This window comes from Streptopelia decaocto (assembly GCF_964273445.1).
Source record: "Streptopelia decaocto genome assembly, chromosome: 3".
In the NCBI taxonomy this organism is placed as follows: Eukaryota; Metazoa; Chordata; class Aves; order Columbiformes; family Columbidae; genus Streptopelia; species Streptopelia decaocto.
The window spans coordinates 29,614,142-29,637,352 of NC_138656.1; the positions used below are offsets into that span (position 1 = coordinate 29,614,142).

General features: G+C 41.7%; 1 protein-coding gene across 4 annotated transcripts in view; it reads left to right on the forward strand.

Moving 5' to 3' along the window:
* The first annotated feature begins 18,864 nt into the window (after positions 1-18,864).
* Positions 18,865-23,211, forward strand: part of EPAS1 (endothelial PAS domain protein 1) — a 78,076-nt gene continuing 73,729 nt past the window's right edge. For 2 of the 4 annotated variants that reach the window (XM_082049202.1, XM_082049204.1), the window contains exon 1: positions 18,865-19,218. In XM_082049202.1, the coding sequence (XP_081905328.1) occupies positions 19,193-19,218 (26 nt within the window). In that variant the 5' untranslated portion in view covers positions 18,865-19,192. The remainder of the gene's footprint in view (positions 19,219-23,211) is intronic. The other 2 variants (XM_082049201.1, XM_082049203.1) reach the window with 2 other exon arrangements.

Sequence of the window (23,211 nt, forward strand, 5' to 3'; positions counted from 1 at the left end):
GTAATTTCTTATAACAGCTTCCCTTTGCTTAGGGAATGTCCAAAGCCTTTACACAAATGAGCTGGAAATTAAGGGTCTAGCCAAATGCAAGCACTGAAGTGCATATTTGTGTTCAAGCAGGAGTCATTATGGAATTTACTCATGTACTTACAAATGAGCATGTGCTTTACCGTGCAGAGCTAAGTGAGCTGGCCTTTCTAAATTCAAGATGATACATATGTTTCGTTTTTTTTGTTTGCTGCTGTTATAACATTAAATAGCTGCCTATGAACCTGACTTAACTAGCACAACTATACATGCTGATGCGGGTACATACACTAGCTCCTGGTTGCTGACAGCCCTGAACCTTCCTGTGAAAGTGAGGAATAGGTCTAGCCAAAATGCAAACTGCTTTACCACAAGTGCCCCTTCTATTGCTCCTCACTTGCTCTGCTTGTAGAGGAATAAAGAATCTATTATGCCCTCATGTCGTTGGCTAATGATCTGGCAAAAAGCAAATACAGACCATATCACAGGAATGCAGAGGGCTTTGCTGCTGCTGGTGTCTCAATCAGGGATGACTCTCATCCATGGCTGTCCCACCACAGCCCCGTTGGCCGGACGGCAGCTTGTGCCAATGGAACGCCGCTGATGGAGCACAAGTGTGCTCCTCAGAAAGCAGCAAAACGACCGTGTGGGTTTAAGGCGTGTAGCCTGATGGCAACTCTTCCATCTTAGAAGTACTGTGAAGAGCGAGTGCTGGTTTGCCTTGCTGCCACTGTAAAGGGCCCAGTGGATGGACCTATTTTGCCAAGAAATGTGGGTGGTGGTTGGATGAGCAGAGCTCTGGCCTTCTCTATTCCTGCACTTCCACACATGCATATTCCTAGTTCTCTTGGTTCTGCTGTACATGATGGTATCTACTTCCAGAGAGGAAAGGAGATTTCTTTCCTTCCCAGCGAGAGGCACCCCTACCTGAAAGAAACAACTCCATATGGTGCCATACAGCAAATTATTAACAGCAGCGATATACTCTTATCTGGCCATAGCATATCAGTTTTTCCACATCAGAATTATTAAACCTGTTCTTCCAACAGCATCACACTAGACTCCTTGCTTTGCTGCCTGATAGTCCATCCTTTTAACTGTTGTTGAATGCTGTAAATGCATTAGCTAACATTTAAAAAATAATTTTAAAATTCCTTTTGATTTTTGGTGTCTTTTGATCTGCTGTGAGCAAGTACCCTTAAAGGGTATGCCCTTAACCAATATGGTTGTATTAAACCTTATAGAAATAGTTTAATTGGTGATCTTCTGCTTGCATTGAAATCTGAAGACGAAATGACTAAAAACTTGGTTGGTTCCTGGAGAAAGGATTCATGACACAGCAGACAACACTAGGAGCTATACATGTTATCAGTCATGATATTTTTTTGCATGAAGTATCTTTGTATAACTGGGTGCTAACAACAACAATTTAGACTTGGGCACTTTGAAAAGAGGAAAGCTCAGGATTTCCACAGCAGGCAGCCTCTCTGGTTCAACACACCTCTCCCCTGCATCGTGGTGTGATTTTTCTTGTGTTACTCTGAGTGACCTGAGGTTGGTATATCAAATGAATGCAGATGAAACTTGAAACAGACTCCAGGGCAAAACCAAAATTATTGGTTTGGAGCATACTTGTGGGATTTCCATTGATTTCTTGAGTTACATATCATAACACTAAATGGATGAAGAACATGGTATTTGTTCAGAAAGGCGTGGGGTAAGAGGATGCATAATTGTACTGCAGTCTTACTGAGCTGTCGTTATTTATATAGAATTTTTCCACGGCAGGAAACCCTGAGCTAGTGTAAATTGATTGAGTTCGTTTATCATGATGTTGCTGACTTTAAAGGAGGCACCTATCTACAGAAACTGGGTATCTGCATGTGTGCGGTCTTCCACTGCCAGGAACTGACAGATGAGACCTATGCAAATAAATAAAGAAAAAAAATGCTTTCTTATACTGTAACCATATAGACTGTACACCTAACCCCATTTCTGCCTTCGTGTTAACACTTTACATGCACAAAAGTTTAGTCTGTATTGCTATTGGAAGCCATTGCTTTTAGATGGAGTATTTATAATATTTGTAATATTGATCTGTATAATATTGATTATAAAGTTAGGAATGCTGATTATAATATTGATTATAATGTTGGGAATAGAGCATTATGATAGACTTGATCTAAATCTCTGACAGAATTTCTCATGGTAATAAAAATCTTGTGTAAAAGCTTATGTGCTGGTGAAGAACATAGACTGGCAGTGCTACCTGCCTGTGGAATTCATGTTCCTGCAGTGCAGTACTGAGGTTTGATTGAATTCCAGCTGTGGTCAACAAGAATCTTCTGACCTGTTATTTTCATTTGAGAAGTGGTTAAAGCCCACAAGTCCCTGATGTTCCCATGATAACTGGATGATTGTGTAAGGAAACAAACTTGAAGATAATCTTAAATCAGGCAAGTCAAAATAACAAAGGATTCTTGTGATAGAGCATCAATTTAATTATTTTTTTCTGGGTTTTGTTTGGTTTTGTGGTTGCCTTTTCTGTTTTTTAAACTTCTAAATAAAGGTTAAAAAAACCCAAAAGCGATAGGGTGATGAAGAGAACTTGTTTTAGAAGGTGAGAACTTGTTTTAGAAGGTGAGAACTGCAAGACACATTGCTTAGACTGAGGGAGAGTTCTTCAGACAGAGTAACTGGTGCAATTTCTCTGAAGATTTGACCTGTTGCATCTTAATATCAGCTGTACTGGCCACATGTAATCATGAAAAACTGTTTAAATGTATTTTCCCATATGTTGGGTGGGAGAATATGTGTGACAGATGCGCAAGATAAAGCAGATTAGCATAATGCAAAAGATGACAGGAAATGATTAATAATTAATCAGTTCAGCAAACTGTGGTAACATGTATATAGATGCCTGTTTGTTTCTGTTTCGATTCTTAAAAGACAGTATCACAGAATCACAGAATGTTACAAAATGTACTGTAAACAAGAGAGAACCTTCTGTGAGACAGCTGTGTTAAACTCCTTCTTAGAATTTCTTACTACCAAAAGAACATTAAAAATACTAATAGGTTAAGAGAAAATTGATCCTTCTAGGAAAATGACAAGTAATAGAGAAGTTGCCCTGTTTCAAATTACATATTTTACTGATTAAAAAGTCCTTCCTAGTGCAGTGCAGTTGGAGAACTTGGCAGGCAGTCTGCATTTCAATGGAGCACAACTGCTGCCTTTTCTTCCCTCAGACTCTCTGAGCCCAGCTGTAGCGGCTTCCTCCCTTCGCTGGCTCTGCTCCTTGTGAATCCAGGACCAGGTGGAGTCTGCGTCTGCAGCTATTTACATCAAAGACTTAATGCCATTCTTCCGGCAAAATGTTATGGAATTTTTGCTTCCCGGATTTGAAATATTTTCTATCTGAGAATAGAAATGTTTATTGTGGGGACAGTAATAATACAAAGCCCTGAAATATACTGAATTTAAAAGAAAAGAAATAATAGCCTGACTGGGAACTATAACATGACATATCGTAGTATAGAGAGATGTGTATCATCTTGGCTGCTACCCACTGCAGTGGCTGGTAATGGGATTAGTCACAGCTACAATTTTGTGGCATAGGCACACCAAAACGAGTTGTGAAATCTCAAAGGCTGATATTTTCTCCCCAGGAGGCAAAGTCCCTTCAGTGGTATTGGTGTTGTGCCCAATATATTAGTCCTTTGACACACATGGTTCTCCTTGGAAAACAGTTTTTTCTTCATTGTATTCTAAGGAAGAGCAAGCAATAAAGAGGGCAGGCCCTGACTGACAGCCCTGACAAAGCTAACCAGGCAGTTAAATTCATGGGTTGTAACTGAACAAGATAACCTAACCTTCAAGCTATTTCCAGCGTTACCCACCTCTGCTAAAAGGCAGGTCTGTACAGTAATGGGGATAAGTACTTATGACTGGTTTTGTAACTACTGGGTTGCACCATCTGAGGAAAATCACAAGGTCTTGCCTGTACGCTTCTGTTTACCTTGTTGTGAAGCACTGAATTACTTTTAAAAGTTTGAGTGTGCACGTGTATCTGTCACTTTGAAGTTTGCCTGCTTGCCCTCTCCAGTATGCATGTGCCCAGGTTACTTGGTATGGCTGCATAAAGCATCAACAGGTCCTCCTGTCCCTGGATCAGCCTCTCGTCCACCACACAGCTCACTCCAACAGAAGCTGGAAGATGTCAAGTACTTCTTTCAATGTGCTTAGATATGCGTGAAAGAGTATAGCTCTTCTTCTGCTGTTCCAGCACCAGTTGAGTGCCACAAAAACCTCTTTTCTTAACAAACTGCCTCCCTACAATTATGCCTTTCATATAGTAAAAATAAACTGAAAAACATGTATGTTATTTGTAGATACCATAGGCGTGTATCCCAAGAAATTCTCCTTTGTAGTGGTTTAACCCCAGCCAGCAACTAGGACAATGCAGCTGCTTGCTTGCCACCCCTGCCCCCAAATGGGATGGGGGAGAGAACTGAAAACTGTGTGGGGTAAAACTCTCATGGGTTAAGAATAGTTTAGTAGAACAGTAAAGGAAGAGAAAATAATAATAGAATATACAAAAGCAGTGATACACAACGCATTTGCTTACCACCTGTAGCACTGATAAACTGTTTGGCCCTGAGCAGTGATATTTGCCCCCTGACCAACTCCAGTTTATATACTGAGCATCATCTCATGTGGTGAGGAACACCCCTTTGGCCAGCTCGGGTCAGCTGTCCTGGCTGTACTCCCTCTCAGCTTCTTGTGCATCTGGTAGAGCATGGGAAGCTGAAAAAAATGTCCTTGACTACCCAGCAACAAGGAAAACATCAGTGTGTTGTCCCTATTCTTCTCACATTAAATCCAAAATGTGGCTACTAGAAAGAAAATTAACTTTATCCTAGCCAAAACCAGGACATCCCTATAAATGGCTGCTTGGAGCGTATTAAGGGGAAAAGGCTTCCTTCAATAAATCTGCATACTTTCAGAAATAATAATGTGAACTCTTGTTGCTAGATGTATTGGAAAACAAGGTGTCAGGTCCATGATAGCTGATTCAGTTGCCTTGTAGTGTATTAGAGCTGCTTTCTTGTTTCTTATTTTTTATTCCGCTTGTAGTTTTTTATTTGTCTCTTATATTCACTTTCTGATTCCTGAGAGTTTGCTTGTGTCATCTTTGCAAGATAACCTCTGAAATGGTGGTTTAGAAACTTTTTTTAATGAAAGGTGAGATTTTCATGTCGGTTTTGGTTTTAGTAAATGGGATCTAAAGAAATTTATGAACAGTAATAAGATTAATGATAAAAGAAAACCATTTTAATGTTCTTGACTTCATAGGAGCATAGATGGAGACTTACTGGTTTGCCTAAACCAATCTCTGTTTCTGAATTTGAGTGTCATAAAACCTTTTCGCAAATGTGTAAAGTGACATATCTAAACTATTTAGATGTTTCTTCCCAGGTCTTCTTGCTACACACCTGTTTATATTGTTGCTCTTCCAGTGACTGAACACATTCTTCTCAACATGAACATTTTTTGTTGCAGAATTACTACTGATTTGCTGAAACTCAGGTATATTGCTCACTTTTATAAAATAAAAGGAATGGGTTTGTTTCTGCTGTATACATGAAATTTCTGGTGTTTAACCATTTGGAAAACCTGGTATCTGGTCTACACAGTGCAATAAAAACAATATCAAGTCACTGTGGAAGACAAATACAGGACAGTTATGCATGGCAAGTTGTGAAAGGGGGTAATAACTTGTAAATACTAAATGAAAGGTTTTCAAACCCAGGAAATGGGTACCCGCCAGCAGAGAGGAGGGAAGAGATGATGCATCTTCAAAAATATTATCTCCATATTCCCCCTTTCATTATAAAATTAATGGTGGGGGGCAATATAGTTTAATTATGTTGGTTATATTTTAACTATGCTATTTGCATAGGTTTGTGAGAAGCATTCTATATGCTTTTTGCCAATTTCACACTGCTGAATCTGGGTCTTCTCACGCCAACTGTGAGGGGAAAAAAGAACCAAAGGCACCTCAAGAAATGTTCTTTCAGCTGTATGTATGTAGTGAAGTTAGGTTTCACTAAAATCTAAGATGGTTATTTTTTTTTTTTCCAGAAACTTTTCTGTATTTAAACATTCATATTAGCCAGCGTTTCTTTCCTGGCCATGCTGAAGACTTCTGACCACTCTTGCTTGTGTCTCCTAGTTTTTCCCTGCTTTGTCCCCTTCTGAGTGCTGCATTTCAGGAAAGGTATGGTTCAGCCTTATGGTTGAGATCTAGATGCTGAGCAGAGTGGCAGAACCTTTCCATGTGTCTTATGAACTGGACTCTCACATGGAAGTCTGAGTATAAGGATTATTGTGCTGTAGCAGAGTAGGAAATGCTGAATTATGCTTTGTGATCCACCCTGTAGTCTCCAAATTATTTCTTGCAGAATTTTTGCCTCACCTCCTGTTTTCCACACTGTATCTGTGCAACCAGGTATCCCAGTAAGTTGCAGGTTTACTACTGAATTAATTTTTTTCCCCACTTCTCCAGGTTTACCAAAACTCTCTCTTTTTTCTAATGCTATCATTCAACATACACCTGAAAACTACTCCAAGGGATTACAGACAAACATAAAAGGAGGTGTTGATGTATTCTATGCTTGCCAGGCAGCACTAATGACTTTGAGAGACATGACAGTCATTGCTTCCTATCTAGAAGGCCTGCAATTATGTTCTAGATGAGAATTTAATTTGGTTGGGCAAGATATATTGTTGGTAGATCTAAAGGAACTTCTGTTATTCTCTTAATTTCCTTCCCCGGCAGATTAATTATTTACCATATAATTTTTCTATTGATCTAAATCATGTCTAGAAACCTATATGTTGTTTGACATATCCTTTGCCACCCTACCTCCTCCCTTTTTAGAGGCAGCCACTAAGTTTGCGTCTTCCAGGTTTCTGGTACAGCAACCATTCCCTGTTAGCTCTCGAAGAATAACCATTTGAGCTTCTGATTTTAGTTTAGCCCAGTCTTTAAGTGTCCTATGACAAAGACAAGGCGAGAGTATTTAACTTAAGTATTCTCTTACTAATTCTGCCTCTGTTCTACAAGATAGGTAATCCCTGTCACTGGTGTCACTGTACCAGCAGCCTGCTCACAGCTGACTTTTGTCAAATGCTGATGCAAAGATGGTGTTAAACGCTTTGGCCTCCTTGGCACGAGATCAGTCAGCTGATTCATAATTTGAAGTCATCACTCATGTTTTTCTTAATCCTAGTCAGACTTTTTTAAGCACATGTTGCTAGGTGCTCAAAAAGCTCCTGCAGAGAGCTGCAGTAAGGAAGATGCCCAGGCAGGCAGAACTAATGACTGATGCAGGTCAAGCTGTCAATGACAGAGAACTTGCAAAGAAAAAAAGGAAATGAAAATGGAAGGGTTCATTGGTTGAGCCATGAATGGTAGAGCCTATGCTGAAAGGGATTTAAAAGTAGGAGTGAAGAAAATGTTATTAGTTTACTGAAATGTAAAAACAGAAGAATGAGCAGTGATGCCAAAAGGCTGAGCATTTAGATTTGTGTACTGTATTTGAGAGAAGTCCAGTGACACAGAAATTGCAGGATGAAATCAAAAGTGTTTCAGTATGGCTCATAACAAACGGGGATACTAATTAGGAGTTTCTTAACTTGCGCATTGACCAGCTGAAATGACTTGCATTTGAGAGTTTTAGAAGAGCTGGCTGAATGAGTCTCTGGCATACTGATTTCTTCCCCAAATAGCTATTGGAAACTGTGGAACGGATTAAGAGATTTGAGTTAAAACGTAACACTGGAGCAGCGTTTTTAGAAAGATAAGTTGTAGTCAGATTCTGGGAAAGATACTGGAACAATGAATATGAAACCTGGTAAAGATTAACTCAGAGCCACACAACAGTGCAATAGTGTAAAATACATCCCACTAAACAAAAACTTTCTGGGAGGTGTGCTTCCTGTAAAATATCTCAATTATGTCATAAGCTGTTTAAATTAGAAATTAGAATGACTCAGTTTAGCAGAAGATACTGAGTGTATTAAAACTACATGACTGACAGGGCTCAAAACGTAATTGTGATAGGGACAGAGTTTCTAGAAAAGTTTGGAAAAGTTTAGTTCTTCACCCAACTCTGATTACTTTTAACAGCACCCTTGGAGTAAGCAAAAACTAGCCAACAAACTTACTGAACCTCAGTATCTGCTATGTCTGTAACTCTAAAGGCTAATGTCATCCTTAAATTTCTGAACTGAAGAATTTCAGGCAGTATCAACAAAACCTATGCTTGCTCTGTGTTTCACACAGGAGATGCTTTTATGGCACTTTCCAGTTAGTCCAATACAGAAACTGCAGGAGATCCATCTGGGAATAATTAAGAGAGCAGAAAACTGCTTGTAGTGGGACACAGGGAGACAAACCCTTCCTGAAGAGTCAAACAGAAGGATGAGAGCTGACTAGACTGCAGCTCATGAGTATCTCCCAGGTAAAAGGAAATGAGGTTGAAAAAAACTTCTTACTGATTTTGAAAAGCATTTAACTTGTTATAGGTAGTAGAAGCCAGGCCATTTCAACTGGGAGGATAAAACAAGAGAGCACTTACAAATAGTTGTGACAGATTCTTGCCAAGAATTATCTAAAAGGCACTAGAAAACTCACCTGTGATAGGATGTTTTATTGGCTTCTATCTATGGATTTATGACAACTGTATCTATTAAGACTTTTTAAACGGAGCGTTTTCAGTGAAAGTGAACTGTCAGTTTGAGAAAAGGATGAAGAGTGACATGGGGAGAAAGCTTGAAGGGAGAGCCTGGGATGGCTCTGTGGGAGAAGGGAAGAGGACAGGTGAAGGATTTAAAGGATGGTAAAGAGCTGGCACTTTATCAGCAGACTCCTGCCGGACAAAAACTGGTTAGGGAACAATACCTGTGTTGTCAGAAGGCAGACAAAAACATGGGAGCCCTTCTGTTTCACTGAAGGGGAGGGAGCCCCGTGGCAATGCCTGGAGAGCTCTGTGCTTCCTCCCTGCTTGGGTACAACCCCAAACTGCTGGAAATCCCACTTGCTTCTCTGGGACTCCAGAAGAGACATGTTAAAGACTCCCCAGAATGGCAGAACTAACTCTTTTGAAAGATACTTTTAGGGACATCTTCTAAAACATGAAGATTAAAATTAACTCAGCTTCCATAGGGAAAAAACCAAAGATAAATTCCAAGAGAAAAATAACCTGAAACCAATTTACAAGGCATGGAATATTTTGATCACTTGGAACAGTACTTCATGGTTCTCTCTTTCTTTTTTCTTGTTCTCCATCTTCTTCCTCTTTGTGACATTTCCACATCACAAAAGGGGTATTTCACATACCCTTTTCTGTTTGAAGCTAATAGGAACTAAACAGCTTTGTTGTTTATGGACAAAAAATCTCAGCTAGAAAGTGAAAGTCATCCCACGTAAGTGTGAGACAAGAACATGTGTTAGCCTCTGAGCTTGGTACTAGTCCCGCTTTGATTCTGATATTGCCAGTAACACTGCGTGCTTCATGCCAGGAGTCGAGCAGTACAACTTCCAACCTCCGTACTTTCATCTCAATACTTCATAATCTCTGTTATTTTTTAAAGAAATTTAGGAATTTTGACGTAAATTACTTATTTATTAATCTCTTGGGAGATTAATTCTCTCATTTATTTGCCAGGTTTCCTGGAAAAAGAATTGAAAATTCCCATGCAGAATAGATAGTTCAGAGTTGCCTTTCTGTTTTCATTATTTTAGGTTAGATGGCAGGGATATTGGGTGTTCTCTTGTAAAAATCAGTTTAAGAAAATATTCAGCATTTTTAATGTGAACTACCTTTTAATTTGAATATAACCTCCTGTTTAAGTTGCATGCATTCAGACTGCAAAGATTACTATTTCCATCAAAAAGCATCTGTTCACAGGCATCTTCTCTTCTGGAACATTTTTAGGAGACAAAACTACAGAACATAAACAGAGAAATGAAAAGTAAATTAAAAATGTAAACAATAATATTTAGGTACAAGGTAAAAGCCATGTTAATAATGCGAACACTGAGTTAATTCAGCTTGTTGGAGAACTCTGCTGCAGTCATTTATGTGCCTGTAACTATGGAAATAAGCCAGCACCCTGCATTAAGCCGAATCATGAGTATCCAGTCAATGAGGGACCTAAAAACTTAGGTTCTTTACTGTGTTCAGGGCAAATCATGGTTTATTTAAGTAGGACACTGACTCCCAGTTGTTGTCTTGCCTTTAATGTTGCTACAAACTATGAATGTCCTTTAATTTTTCTGACAATGCACTGATTTTCTCTAATGTTTTTCTGAGGCTCAGATGCATTACACAACACAGCTTGAAAGACTTTTAATAAAGCATACGTCTGGACAACCAGAAGAAGCTCCATGCAATCAGTGTTTCGAAATGTGGAGGTTTCAGGAAAAGCTTTGACATTCATGCTGGTTTTGAGCTGAATTGTAGTGATAACAGCAATTGGTGCTGTGATTTCAAAATCTTGCTGGTTTTATTGAAAACTGGTGTCAGTTGGGACTTGGGAAAATCCCACTAGTGATCATTTAGTACAATGAAAATAAACTTTGCTGATGGTGGAAAGTGTCTGACACTGACTGACGTAGAAGCCTTTAATGTTAATTGGGAAGGGGCAGGAGGTCCTGTTTTCAGTTTCATGATTTGCACAGATGTCCTGTAGGACTCTCACAGCAAAACTTCCACTTGGGTCTTTGACAACTTGAGCGCAGTGTTCACCTCAACATGCTTGTTGTTCGCTTCTGATGTAAGGCACGTCTGGGACTCTGCTGTCCTTGTCTCAGAGTTGGTGACACAATTCAGGGAGAAAACCTGCTGAGCCTGTCAGGCTGGCCAAGATTTTGGGCCGTACTGGCCTAACATGCTCCGCTATTTGAAAAATGTAATTGGAGGTTTTAGCTGCATTCCCAAAGCCTCTCTGTCTGAAAAGACAAACAGTTTTTAACGTTGTTCTTTCCTTTGGCTGCTGCACTTACGTTGTCTGTAGAACATATCATATAAAATTAATATGTCAACAACTCCCATAGCTTGAGAAAACACTTTTGCTGCAACTGCTCTGAAGCACAGGGTAGATGTAGATCTCTAATAAACTTGCTGGAGACAGAGATGCAGAGGTTTTAGCACTTTTTGAACTTTGAATTTTAATACTGTTGAAAGATAACGTGGGTCTTTGGAGCAGCTCCTTTGTCACTAGTACGGAAAACAGAAAAACTACTTACAAGTGTCTCAGATTCCATATTGCTAAATGGCATTTTCAGGTATTTGAAATCTATAGCAATGTAAATTAAGAGTAACTTGGAATCAGTGACTATGTAAGGGTATTTATGTAGTCCCTAGTCTTGGCTTTGTGAAAAATTTAAGTACCCACCCTGGTTAGTGGTGATGCTGCTCAATATTAATTTTGTGCATGCAGACGTGGGGTGCTGAACTCTTTGAATGTGTGTATTGTGATCAAACTCCCTGCTAGTTTAAATTATCTCGGGTTCCTCATTACTGTTAATTTGCACCAAGATGGAATAGTCCTTCTTGTTTTAATTCTGATGGCTACTGAAACCTGAGGGTTAAGAGTCTGGAGAAGGTTAAAGCATTTTCTTACCAAAGCAACCTGCAATTAAATTAAATCTATTTCTCCACAGAAGTAAATGACTTGGAATATAGTAGTTGCAGTTTTCTCCTATTTTTTTTCCTCAGTTAAATGATGCGTGTTATAACAAATTATACACTACAGTGTAATGAAGAGAAATGTCCCTTAATATGGACAGACAAGGTCATTATGGAGAACAGGTACTTCATGCAAAGTATGCAGCACATAGACACGGAAGAAAAAGACCAAGCACAGAGATGGCTTTGGGGGAAAAGGGGGATGACTATCCAACTCCTTGTCTGTATGTGAATCACTTGTACTGCTACAATACCTCATACTGAACAATATCTCTATTTACGAGCCTATAAGTATTTCCAGGAGCAGATCTACTTGAGAAGCGAATGTTAGGCCCCATGCCAAATTGGTCTTGGAGCGGTTCCCCGAAACAAAATAAATTTCAAGGCAAAGGGGAAAAAGGTGAACTTCACCAGCACTTTCAATGGGTTGCTGTAATCTCATGGCTGTTGAGGAGGCAACTCGTGAGCAGCTCAGTGGTCTGGGCAGTGGGGGTGTGGTGGGTAGGTGGAGGCTGTCCCAGATGTCTCCAAGACCTGAGTTGTTCCATGTCACACTCTCATGGAACTTATGATCCATCCCTGACTTGGAGGGAGCTAAGGGAGACTTGGTTATGGTTGTGCACTGGCAATATTGATGATGGCCTTGGGTTGGTTAAGGTTTTAGAGTACCTAGTCGTATAGTAGTATCTCTGGGACTGGGATTTCAATTGCCAAGAAATTGTAATTACCCACTAAAAATTGAAAGCTCCAGCAATACTGCACGATTCTTTTAAAGGATGCAATGATCAATAACTTATCTATTTATCAAAGTTTTCTGCTCCCAGAAAAGGTCATTTTTTTCAGCAAGAGTTTGGCATTTAATATTGCAGCAACTGAAGAACTTTGGATTTTTGCAGTTTTACAATGATTTGTCACCTTCTTTTAAGTGACAAGTGTCCACAGGGTTAATGGGTGCAGTGGCTTTGTTAAAAATCAGGAATTTAAGAATAACTGGTTTAAAACAAACACTTTTCAAGATCTTCATTAAAGTAAATTAGTCTTTGGTGAATAAAAACAAAGCCCAAATCTATTTGCCTGGGTAAGGGTTAAATCAACATTTAGTGCTGGTATTAGAAGAGAGTTCATTGCTTTGGTTTTATTCTAACCTAAGTTTTCATTTAGACTCTGTTAGGAGGAAATTCACTGCTATACAGAAAGCCAGTACAGCCTTGAGCATCACCCACGCAAACCCTCTAGAAGTAGCTGCCAGAGATTAAGAGATTTCGGAGCTGCATCTCCATTGGCGTTTTTGTTCCTAAAATTGAAAAACAAAACAAAACATCCCTTGGCTCTTTTTAAAACTCAAAGTTCTGCAGTGGGCATGTTACACTGTCTCTAAATAAATATTTGTGGAGTGACTGAATGTTAACTACGAGGCATTTAGGCATTGGTATCAGCTTCAGTATTGCAAAAATCTTCAATCACAGCTTCCCATCTCTCTGGCCATTCATCCAGCACACAGTGCTTTTGCTCATGTTTGTGTTGCTGCTCTTCCTCCTCTGTGACAATAACTGTTTCTTGGGGACAGGATGTAATGAGCATTAAAAACATCACCACAAAATTTGTTTTTTAAAATCTACCCAGGGGAACAATTTCCCTTCCCATCTAGTACATGTTACTGTTGGTTTTGCTAGCTTTGGGTAAAACACACCTCTGGTGATCCTGCACCCATGTTTCCTTCTAAGAGATTCTATCAAGGAGCAGAAAGAGGCTGCAGACATCTTCTGCCCAACACTAGCACTGACAGCTGGTCTGAGTAATGTGGAGGGTGAAGTAAACAGGTTAAAATGTAATAGGAGGTAATAATTAATATTATATCCGTATGGTGCCAAACTTCCAGAAACATTGCAAAAGAATTTCTCAAAATTAAGGGAAGGCCAGATCTGCTTCACATTAAATTGGACTATTATTGCATTATATAACCAAAAAATCATACAGCAACAGACTACATTCCTAGATTTAGATCACTCCTGTTCAGTAGTTTTTTAAATACACTGGAGTCTCACGTGTGCCCTAAGTCTTTAAGCTTCCGAGTTGTTGCCCTGGCTGCCCAGCAGTTGTTTGCATTCTAGATGATGAATCGGGGTACTGCTTAGCAAACGTGTTCAGCCTTTATTCTTCAGGGGGCAGTTTAACAAAAAACAAAACAAAGAAAGAAAAAAACCCAAACCAAACCAAAAGTAACTGTGAAACATACTATTTCTAAATAATAAGCTATTGAAGACCCAGGGAATAACCCAGAACAAAAGCCATCTTCATTTAACAATCTGGTTTGCATCTGCTTTCTCCTCGGTTTCTTGGTTGAACTTTCCCAAAATTTCAAAATGATAGTTCCCAGTATCATCACAGGAGTGTTTCTGTGTACTTACTCATCATTGGTTTTCTTTCTAAACCCATTCTATTGCAACACATTGCTATGGTAATTAGACTTTCTTTGTTTTACCACCTTTTTATCCTTGGGTTAGGCCTAAGACATCCTCAGTATGTAATTTTGAAAAAGGTTAAAAGATAAGCTGAGTAATTTTAAGCCTTTTAATATTTACAGGTACATTCCCAAGATTTTGGCCATCCTGTGGGGTTTTTTTTACCATTGGAGTGTGATGTCTGAAACGTCTGGAATGTGTCTGTAAGTAATCAATGCCTCAAAACGCCAGAGCTTATCTGTGAGCCTTGCTCAAAGGTGTGCACTCAGTATTTGGAAGCTCTCAAAGACATATTAAGGTATTCCCTCAAAATGACATTTTGAACTGGCTGGTCCAGTATTGCCTATAGAGTGTGTATTGCTTCTGCCTAGGGTAACGGGAGGAGTGCTGTTGTAAGTTGTTCTTAATACCTGTTCTTGTATAAGAGAATATACAGAATATATAGTACGTGACATATATTCTTGTATAAGAATTCTCTCTCTAGCATGAAATTGGAGCACTAGGCAAAGGAACCCTAAAGACTCCATGGGTATGCTAGCTGAGGTGCTGTTCCTTGCCCTGGCAAGCGGTTGCTGCCCCTGTGGGGAAAGGGCATAGCTACTGCTTTTTCAGAAAGTACAGTTATGCTAAGACACAGACCCACCCCTGTAATTATGAAAGAAGGTGTGAGCGTGAGTGACTGGTTGCATAGGAACAGTACTACTTTTTTTTTTTCCTAATTGCACCACAGTTCAGGCATTTTTGTTACATCTCCACCTTGAGTAGTCCACACTTTCTCCCATGGGCCTTTTGTGTTTTATCCAGCTTATACATGTCACTTTTTCCCTGCTAACAAATAAACCAAAAGTTTGATATTTTTCTGTCTTCTATCACATGTGATAAAAGTTCTGTGGCTGTAACTTACTTATTCTGGTGTAAATAAGTGAAGAATCCTGCCTCTTTCCTTCAAAGGATCGGCTGTGTTGCAGTAACAAGGCTGTCCTTTCTCCCTTTCCCATAATGTCATTATTTGTTATTACAAGCATAGACTTTTTTCTGTCATACTTTTTGCAGTATTGAGGGTCTGGAAAATGAAACCAAATAGGGATTATTAATGACTCTGAAACACTTAATCCTGTCAACAATCTGTTTTTACTAGCTGCTTTTAATATTAATAATAATGCCTTTGCAAGCGATGCAGTATCCATGTATTCTTCTGACTACTCCAGAGCAGTAATTGCTGAACAGTGTTGAACTTCTGTGTGTTTTACCAACATTCTTCAATCAGTGCAGGCCAGCAGCACACACACATAAACCAGGCTACAAGAATCGCTTTCACTTTGCCCCTCAATAGCTATGCCCATCAAACTGGTGTGAGTGCTGATTTGGATGGTTGATTACATAGATACGCATATTCTGAGAAAACAGTAGTAGCCTAACTGGTCTGAAATCAGAGGTGTGTTTCAGATTTCAGAACAAATGGCAGCAATCGGGAGCTTGCCCGCTGCTTCTCTGGGTGATGGGGTGTTCCTGCCTGGCAGCATCAGAAGGGTGAACTGAGCACCAGGCGCCCAGTTGCCTAATTTCTCAATGTAGTTTAAACTTGAGGGTGAGTTGAAAAAATTGCTCACATCCTACCATTTTATTTTTGTAAGTCTTCTGTTGGTTGACTTATTTTTTCCTTTTTTACCCTAGAGCCTAGTCCAAACTCAGTTAACATAAACTGTAGGCTTGAAGGGCCCTTCAAGAACCCATCTGCTATCCCAGCAGACATTAATGACTCTTTTCAAGTATCTCACCTGAAGGTTGCTTTTAGGATATCAAAAACTTTCTGTTCCTGTAACATCTCTAGAATAATTCACATAGGAGCAATGTGGGTCATCTCCTGTAATTTCCAGAACAGAGTGGATGACAAAACCACTTATGTTTTCTATGACCACTAGAAGTAGGGAAGCCTATTATATTGACTTGGCTGGAAACTTTGCAGGTGGATAGCAACAGAAGCAAACCCCTTCTAAAGTCAGCTCCTGAAGTTTCACAAGTACTTTTCCCCTTCCATGAGCTTTTTTCCTTGAATTATACCTACTAAACTACGTGTAATACATAGAAAATGAGTAATATGAGAATATGAAACAGAAAGAGCCCTTATGATGGTGATAGTAATTAAGAGGACAAACTGTGCTTACTGTCAGTTCGAGGTTTTTCTTGGCTTTCCTGGCAGTTGCCATCTCCTGCAGATTAAATAATGCATGTTTGTAGAGCAAATGCATTCATGCTGTGGCTCCTATCAAACCTGAGTAGTCCAAGATTAGAGAAAGTCCACTTTAGGGTGGATACTGCCATTAATAAATATTGACTGAACATAAAGGAGATCAAAGCAGTAATGAGGTGCATTTGAGAAAAAAATTGTGTGATTCTCTCTACTGTTCTCCATCAAGGAAAAAAGCTTTCTGCATCCTTGTAGGTGCCATGGGGTCCCTTATTGTCGCAGAATATGTCAAGTAGAACGATGGCGCTGTTAAAGATATATTTGATCTTTCTCTCCCTGAATAATCATGGTAAAGAGGGGTAACAACTCAAGTAAGCTCCAGAAGACAGGCCATTTGTTTTCCTCAGGGTCAAGATGGGGAGCTCGGTTGCCAGAAATAATAGTATAGACAACTTCAGGAGGAAGCTGTCAGAATCATTCTGTCTTGCTTCACCTTACTGATGCAGCAGCGAGATTTGCTGGGCACTGATCTGCGTTGAAGGCCCACCAGTCTGTCGCCACAGAGAAGGACAGGTGGTGGTTCTTCAGTGGCACTTAGATGTGAATTCTCCTGTTGTGAAAGCATCTTCAGGCCTCATTGGTCAAGAGAGCAAGAGGTTTTGATTGTTTATCAACTACACTATATCGATGGAGGCAGAGCCAACAAGTTAGGCCAATGGGCTAGACCTAAAGTATTTGAAATTTACTGAGTGGTTTAGATTTAGCCGATTTGAATGCTTTTCTTGTCTGATTTCTGAAGGCAAGTTGTTTATCCAAGTGAAGTGCTTTAAGATACAGCAAGGAGCATTGACATCAGCAGAGATCAATGAAGGACGAAGAGGTCTATTTAATCTAGGAAATGAGTGACTTGGCTCTTTGATCCTATTGCATTCTCTTATTCCCAGAAGGTTAAATTTAGTCCTGCATACACAAATTCCCTTTGACTAAGTTTACTTAGGTTTTAAATGTTTGTGGGTTTCTTTTGTTTAGGTTCTCTGATATAACAAGAAAAATCCCCAACTGTTACCACATAATTAGGCTGTTGCTGTGTAAGCATGTGTAGCTCTTTCTAGATTTGAGAGCAGAATGTACAAATTCAAACACAAATGCATTTCTTTAAACATTCCTACTTTATAAAAGAAAAAATCTTCTGACCCATTGTACACAAACCAGCCTACAACACAGTACAGGGAAATTGCTCAGATTTGAATAACCAAGAAATAAATCTAGTTTGGCTCATTCTGCCTGCAGTACTTCAATTTTCCACAAGTAAAGGAAACCCGGTGCAGTTTAATGCAAAGGTGTATGTTTTGGTTTGAGAATGTAAAAATGTAAAGTAAGCCTTAGAAAACATAAGAATAAGACTGCAGTTTCTACTGTGATGAAAGACAATCTGAGAAAAAGTCTTGTAATCCCTTGTCTAGCAAGATTAGTTGCTTTGGTGTAAAATACATAAAAATCAAAGGCAGGGTTTTTTTGTGTGTTTGTTCTGTTTGTTTTATTACTGCCATCGATCTTATCTGGAGCAAACCATCGAAGGTGCTAGCATACGATGAACGTTGGCGCTTCTTGCCATGCTTCACTGTGTGTCGACAACCAGGAGGTTTAAAAGTGCATGAGCTGAAATACACAGAAGGATGTAGAAAATAAAATTGAAAAACCAGGGCGAGGAAGAAAATCCCATCAGGGACTCAGAATTGCAGTCCCTCTGCTCTTTTCCACGTCCCGCTAACTCTGACCGCTACTGCCCTCCCTTCCCTCGGTCCCTCGGCACTGAAACCCGCAGGGGACAGCTGCAACGCATACTCCCAAAGCCAGTACTGTCGTTACTGTGAGCGCCTGTCGTGCAAGACGTTTGCTTAGTATTATTTTCACATTTTTAATGTATTTTTTAAAACAACCCTCCCCTGCCTCGGGCTGCGTTGGGTACCCCAAGCAGCCACAGGCAGGGCCGCCTCCCTGGTTTCTGAGCAGGGAGCTACAGGGAGGCGCTCCGGGTCCGCGGGTGCTACCGCGATCGCTCCGCGGCCGCGGGGCAGGTGCCGCGGCGCCCCCCACCCCTAAGCCCGCACCGGCCAGGCGCGCTCGGGGTTACCGGGATAAAAACACCTTGTGGGAAAAACAGAAATAAGTTGAACAACTAACAGGAACAGCAAATCGGCGGCGGGAGGAGGGCGAGGAGTCCCGGTGTCCGCGGGTGTGTGCCCCCGCCGGAGCCGGCGCGGTGCCGGTGGGGCGGGGGCGGCCGCGCTGACCCCCCGCGACTCGGCCGGGCAGGCCGGTGCCGGGGGCGGGGAGGCCGGGGCGCGGCGGCGGCGCCCCGTCGGCCCCCATTGGCGGGCGCAGCGGTGGTGGCGGGGCCGGGCCGTGCCGGGCCGGGTCCAGGGCGGAGGGGCCGGCCCTGCCCCCGCGGCCGTCGGCGGCCCAAGGTTTAAAGTGAGAACTTTCTGCGGGCGGCGCCGAGCCGCACAGCCCGCCGCCGCGCCGCTCCTGCCCCGCACCGCAGCAGTCGCCGCCACCTCCCCCGGGCGGGCCGTACAATCCTCGGCAGTGTCCTGAGACTGTACGCCCGCCTCGGGGGCGACCCGGCAGAACCGGACTCCGACCCCCGGCCGCCCGCTCGCCGCCCGCGGAGCCGCCGCGTCCCGCGGGCAGGTGCTGAGCCCGCCCCAGCCCGCTCGGCCCGAGAGGCGGCGCAGGAGCCGGCAGCCGCCGCGATGACAGCTGACAAGGAGAAGAAAAGGTGAGGGGGCCTCGGGCGAGGCTCCGGGCTGCTCGGGACGCTTCGTCCTCCTCCGGCTCTCCCCTTTCACCGCAGCAGCGGTGTCCCGCGTGGGGCCGCGGCGGGACGCCCCGCGGGCAGCGGTCGGGGACAGCACTGCTGGCGGGACGGCGCGGCCTCGCCTCCCACCGCCCTGCTCCTTTGCGAGGGCTCCGGACCCGGAGCCTTTGCGGGTGCCAGCAGCGGCTGCGACGAGAGTTACTTAGCCCAGCCCAGGCTGGAGCTGGCGGGGAGAGGGGCCGGGGAGCAGCGCTGGGCTCCTCCGGGGCAGCCCCCGCTCCTCCGCCGGGGGCAGAGCGACGTCCCGGCTGAGCCGAGCCGGGGAGCGCCTGCCCGGGGAGCTGCCCCCGCCGGGCGTCACCGCTGCGGGAACCGGCCCCTGCTCCGGCCGACACGTCCCGAGCGGCCGCCGCCAGCCGGAGCGAAGGCGGCCGCCCGGCTCCGGCTGTGGCTGTGCCCGGCGGGGGCTGCAGGCGGGCGGGCAGGTGCACCTGGCGGGCACGGCCGGGGCGGGCGGCTTGGTCCGCCGCTCCTGCAGGGTGGCTTTAATGCACCCGTGGCAGGCTCGTTCTCTTGCTATCAATTAGGAGCTAGTTATTAGGAAATTATTTTTTAGTTGAGGACGGGGTTTTTAAAGGACGCACTCCTAGCAAAACATGTTTCACAATTAAAGTGGTCTGGACGTAATTGACAGGCCATGTAAGCACTTACTAATTGTTTAAAACTAACATATTTCGACACATCCTCGCTCCAGCCCAAGCACCTGGCCGCATTATGCGTGGGGACTTGCATCCGTGAAGTTCCTCAACTGACAGCAAGTTTTCCTGGAGGCTGAGAGCTTGAGGAGCGCCTCACAGAGCACTGCTGTTTGAGGAGGATGTAAAGCTAGACATTTCCATATTGCCGTAATGAACCTTCCAAAGGGAATAAAAGTAACTTACTGATTTTTTTTTCTGTAGTTGCATCGAAGAGTTTATTTTTGTGTTGGTTCTTGAGATTGAACGGCAGAATAAAACTCATGGTCCCTAACACAGGGGTTACAGGTGGAGATTAGGAAAATAAGTATCTAGCCATGGCTTCAAGCCTATACAATTCCTGTGGGTGAGTGAGGGGGCTGACATGGTGAAGGCTGAGCAAGTGAGTAAAGGTCCACGAAGACTCCTAACAGTGTGTTTTATACAGCAGGCAGTCACAAGGTTGAGTCTATTATTGGCTCAGGTTGCTGTTCTGACTATAGATTGTGTTCATAAATGGTGTGATTTACAGACTAAGAATTTTATCTTGTTATTTGCCATGTATACTTTCCAATTGATGATGCACTGAACTTTAAACACTGGGTTTTGGTGTGTATAATAGCTCCTTTTTTATTGAGTCACTCTGTGACGATGTAGTAGGGGAAGTATTGTAGTATAAACCCTACTTTTTACATGGAGCTAGCCTCAGTTTATCAAGCATTAATATATTAAGATTAAACAATTACCTCAAGTGTATTTTGTTCTAGGTATCATTCTTCTGTGCAGGGTATAAAATATGGGTACTTTTGGTGTCCTTGTGTGTTGAACAAGAGAGTAAAAAATCATAGTACTATACAAGGTAGTTATAAAATTCTGTTATAGTGGTTTATAGAGATGAGAATGAAATAGTGTACAATTGAAAATACACTGCATTCATTGTATAACCTCTTTTTAATGAGGCACTCTTAATTTCTCCAGTTTTAACACAGTGAGGGATTAAGCACTGTCTAATGTTGGAGGACAGCACGCTGAAGTGCTTTGTGGAAATACTTTTCAGATACAACATAGAAACTTCACAGGACTAAAGTTTCAATGCTAATCCCAACTCTGTCACTGATTTTATGTAAATATTGTGACAATTTTCTGTCTCTCTCAAAAGGAGGCTAATTGTTATCTGGCTCATGGGATTGATCAGTAAATTAATGTTTGTGGAGGAACCGGGACAGTATCAGCTGAGGGATTTAAGGCGGCTTGTTTGCGCCTCCCTGTTTGTGTGCATATGTATGTCCCTACTGGGGATGTAGGCTACTTAGCCTATTGAAGCAAGGCTTTTTTGTTTGTGTTTTTTGTTTTCCTTTTCGAATTTTCCATTACTGCTATAGAACAGATTTATTGCCCTGAGTTCAACAGTTGTTGTATTATTTGCTTGATCTCCATCCAGATATGCAGCTAGGAACTCTAACCTGACTTACTAATAGCATTTATAAATCAATTTCAGGGAGAAAAGGTGGTGGGGGAAATCTGGTTTACCAGATTTGCAGGCAGCTCTGGAACATATGTTTAGAGAAGCAGTTCTCTTACTGTCAAACAGATGCTCTATGGAAGATAATCTTTGATTCTTTTAATGGTCCATTTAAGTTGAAGAGCATCCTCAGGTTCTCATTTGAAGCTCTCTCTGTCAATAGAAAAGAGCAGTTACTTCCTTTGGAACAAACATTCTAGCACTTTCAATAGGCTGATTTCCCACATTTGAAGTTAGTCCAAGATACTGAGTTGAGATTACTGTCATTATTATTTTAACTTAATTTAGAAAATAAATCTTAATTATCTACAGAGTCTTAAATATGAAGTGTGATGTTTCCTAGAATGCCAGTAATTAGTAATTGCAAAAAGGAGAAGTAAAAGGGTAGAACGCATTTTAGAAAAATAATAAAAGCTAAGGAAAAAATATCTGTGATCATTGTGCAGTGTGATGACAATTAGCAGACAGGCCTCAGGTTAATTAGGACAGTCTTGTAGAATATCTCTGTGTGTTTTTTAATTATTTAGTCATGTGGTTTTGAATTACTTGAGGGACATATTTTATTAAGAATGGATGTTGTGTTAAATGGACTGTCCTGGATGGACGACATGTATTTGAGAAAATTTGAAACCAGACTCAGGACAAATCAGGTACCGCTGAGTGGGATGCATCATTTGGCTTCTTCTTTTCAGTTGTGTTGTTCTGGGATTTTTGTGTTTGTTTTCCAGTTGTATGAAAAATAAACCAATTTTGCAGCTCAGGGAGATTCTGTACTAGTTGTCCCTCTATATTTACGTGGTACTGTTTTGTGATCCTAGGGGTGTAATGCTATATAAATCTGTTTAACTTTGTCTGATGCAGATACTAAACGAACAGTATTCCTCCCAGTTATTGACTAGATAACTAACTGCTTTCAAATGCCCTTTCACTGTGGGCTTTATTAATGCCTCTAATGAGGCAATTTGTGCCTCAATTTTCACTGACCTTTACTTCAGGAGAGTGATTCTGCCAAGCTGAGGTCACTCCTGGCTGCTCCTCCTCTGGATGAGGAAATGGTCCTGACAGCACCGCTCTCCAGAGCTCAGGTAGTCACTGGCTCTTAATGGATGTAATTCGGATGCCAGGAAATGTGAGCATTTCGATGTGCCAAGGTGTTAAACTGCAGGTTTCAGGAAACATACAGGCTCTGTTTTGTTCTACCCAGTATGCTTTCTGTGTTGAGGTATGTCACTGTTGTCAGGTGTTCTACCTTGTGCCTGTTGTTCTGTGATGGTGGTGAGTCCATCCACTTGCCAACATAGGTTGTTCTTTATATTCTTGGAAACCTCATTTTTTTGTACTTCAGCTGATGGAGCTTTGAATACTTTCCTTCACAGACTAATAAAAAAATTGTTCAAGTTTTGTTATTGCTTAACATCTCCCTCTGTACAGACCATGTGTTTAATTTACTACTGTTTGCTTCTATGTTAACATCTGCCCTTTTATTTTTCTTATGTAGAGTTATCAAAAGGAAATGTAGTCTCCTGAATTCATGATGAACAATCTGTTGAAATAGCCTCTTTGGCACATGTTTATGGTACGTTAACTTAGGTTTCAGCACCAGAAACGCAGGCACTTCATAGCCTGCAAGTCTTACTGAGTGACTCTGGCCAGTCCTACTCATCATACTTTGATTTCTCCTTGTCTGGCTCCTGCATT